At 37.4% G+C, this 452-nt stretch overlaps 1 protein-coding gene across 1 annotated transcript in view; it reads right to left on the reverse strand.

Annotated features, from left to right (window-relative positions):
* The window catches only part of NAA25 (N(alpha)-acetyltransferase 25, NatB auxiliary subunit), a 92,400-nt gene that overhangs the window by 47,952 nt on the left and 43,996 nt on the right, over positions 1-452 (reverse strand). Inside the window, exon 7 of the mRNA XM_011928727.1 lies at positions 220-331. Within this exon, the coding sequence (XP_011784117.1) occupies positions 220-331 (112 nt within the window). The remainder of the gene's footprint in view (positions 1-219; positions 332-452) is intronic.

Consider the following 452-nt stretch of genomic DNA (forward strand, 5'->3'; position numbering starts at 1 on the left):
GATTATAGGCATGAGCCACCACGCCCAGACTACAAATACCATTATAATACTCTACTGAAAGATGAAGGCTCCTTACAAACTTTTAGAAACATGCAGGAGACAACTACTATAAGAAAACTTTATGCCCAGAAACTTTAAAACACAAGACACCAAGAAAATCAATAGTGAGGTCTTAAAGCCTCACTACAGTCAAACGGTACAAAGAAAGCTTTTACTTACTTCTTTAGTAAGAGGCGCCGGGAAAGGGCATTGCACTCTGGCCACCTGCTCAGCTTCTTGTACATAGCCATGCATTTATTTTCCCGACTCTGAATCTCACTTGTCAACTTCTCTAAAATCAAAAGTTGTAAAAGTTGGTAAGCTGGTTTCATTTCTGCTCAATAATCAGATAGAGTCCAACCACAAGAAGGAAAATGTCACATTTTCTTTTCTTCCTTTTTTTTTTTTTTTTT

The sequence above is a fragment of the Colobus angolensis genome, unplaced genomic scaffold, assembly GCF_000951035.1.
Source record: "Colobus angolensis palliatus isolate OR3802 unplaced genomic scaffold, Cang.pa_1.0 Scaffold79, whole genome shotgun sequence".
Lineage (NCBI taxonomy): Eukaryota > Metazoa > Chordata > Mammalia > Primates > Cercopithecidae > Colobus > Colobus angolensis.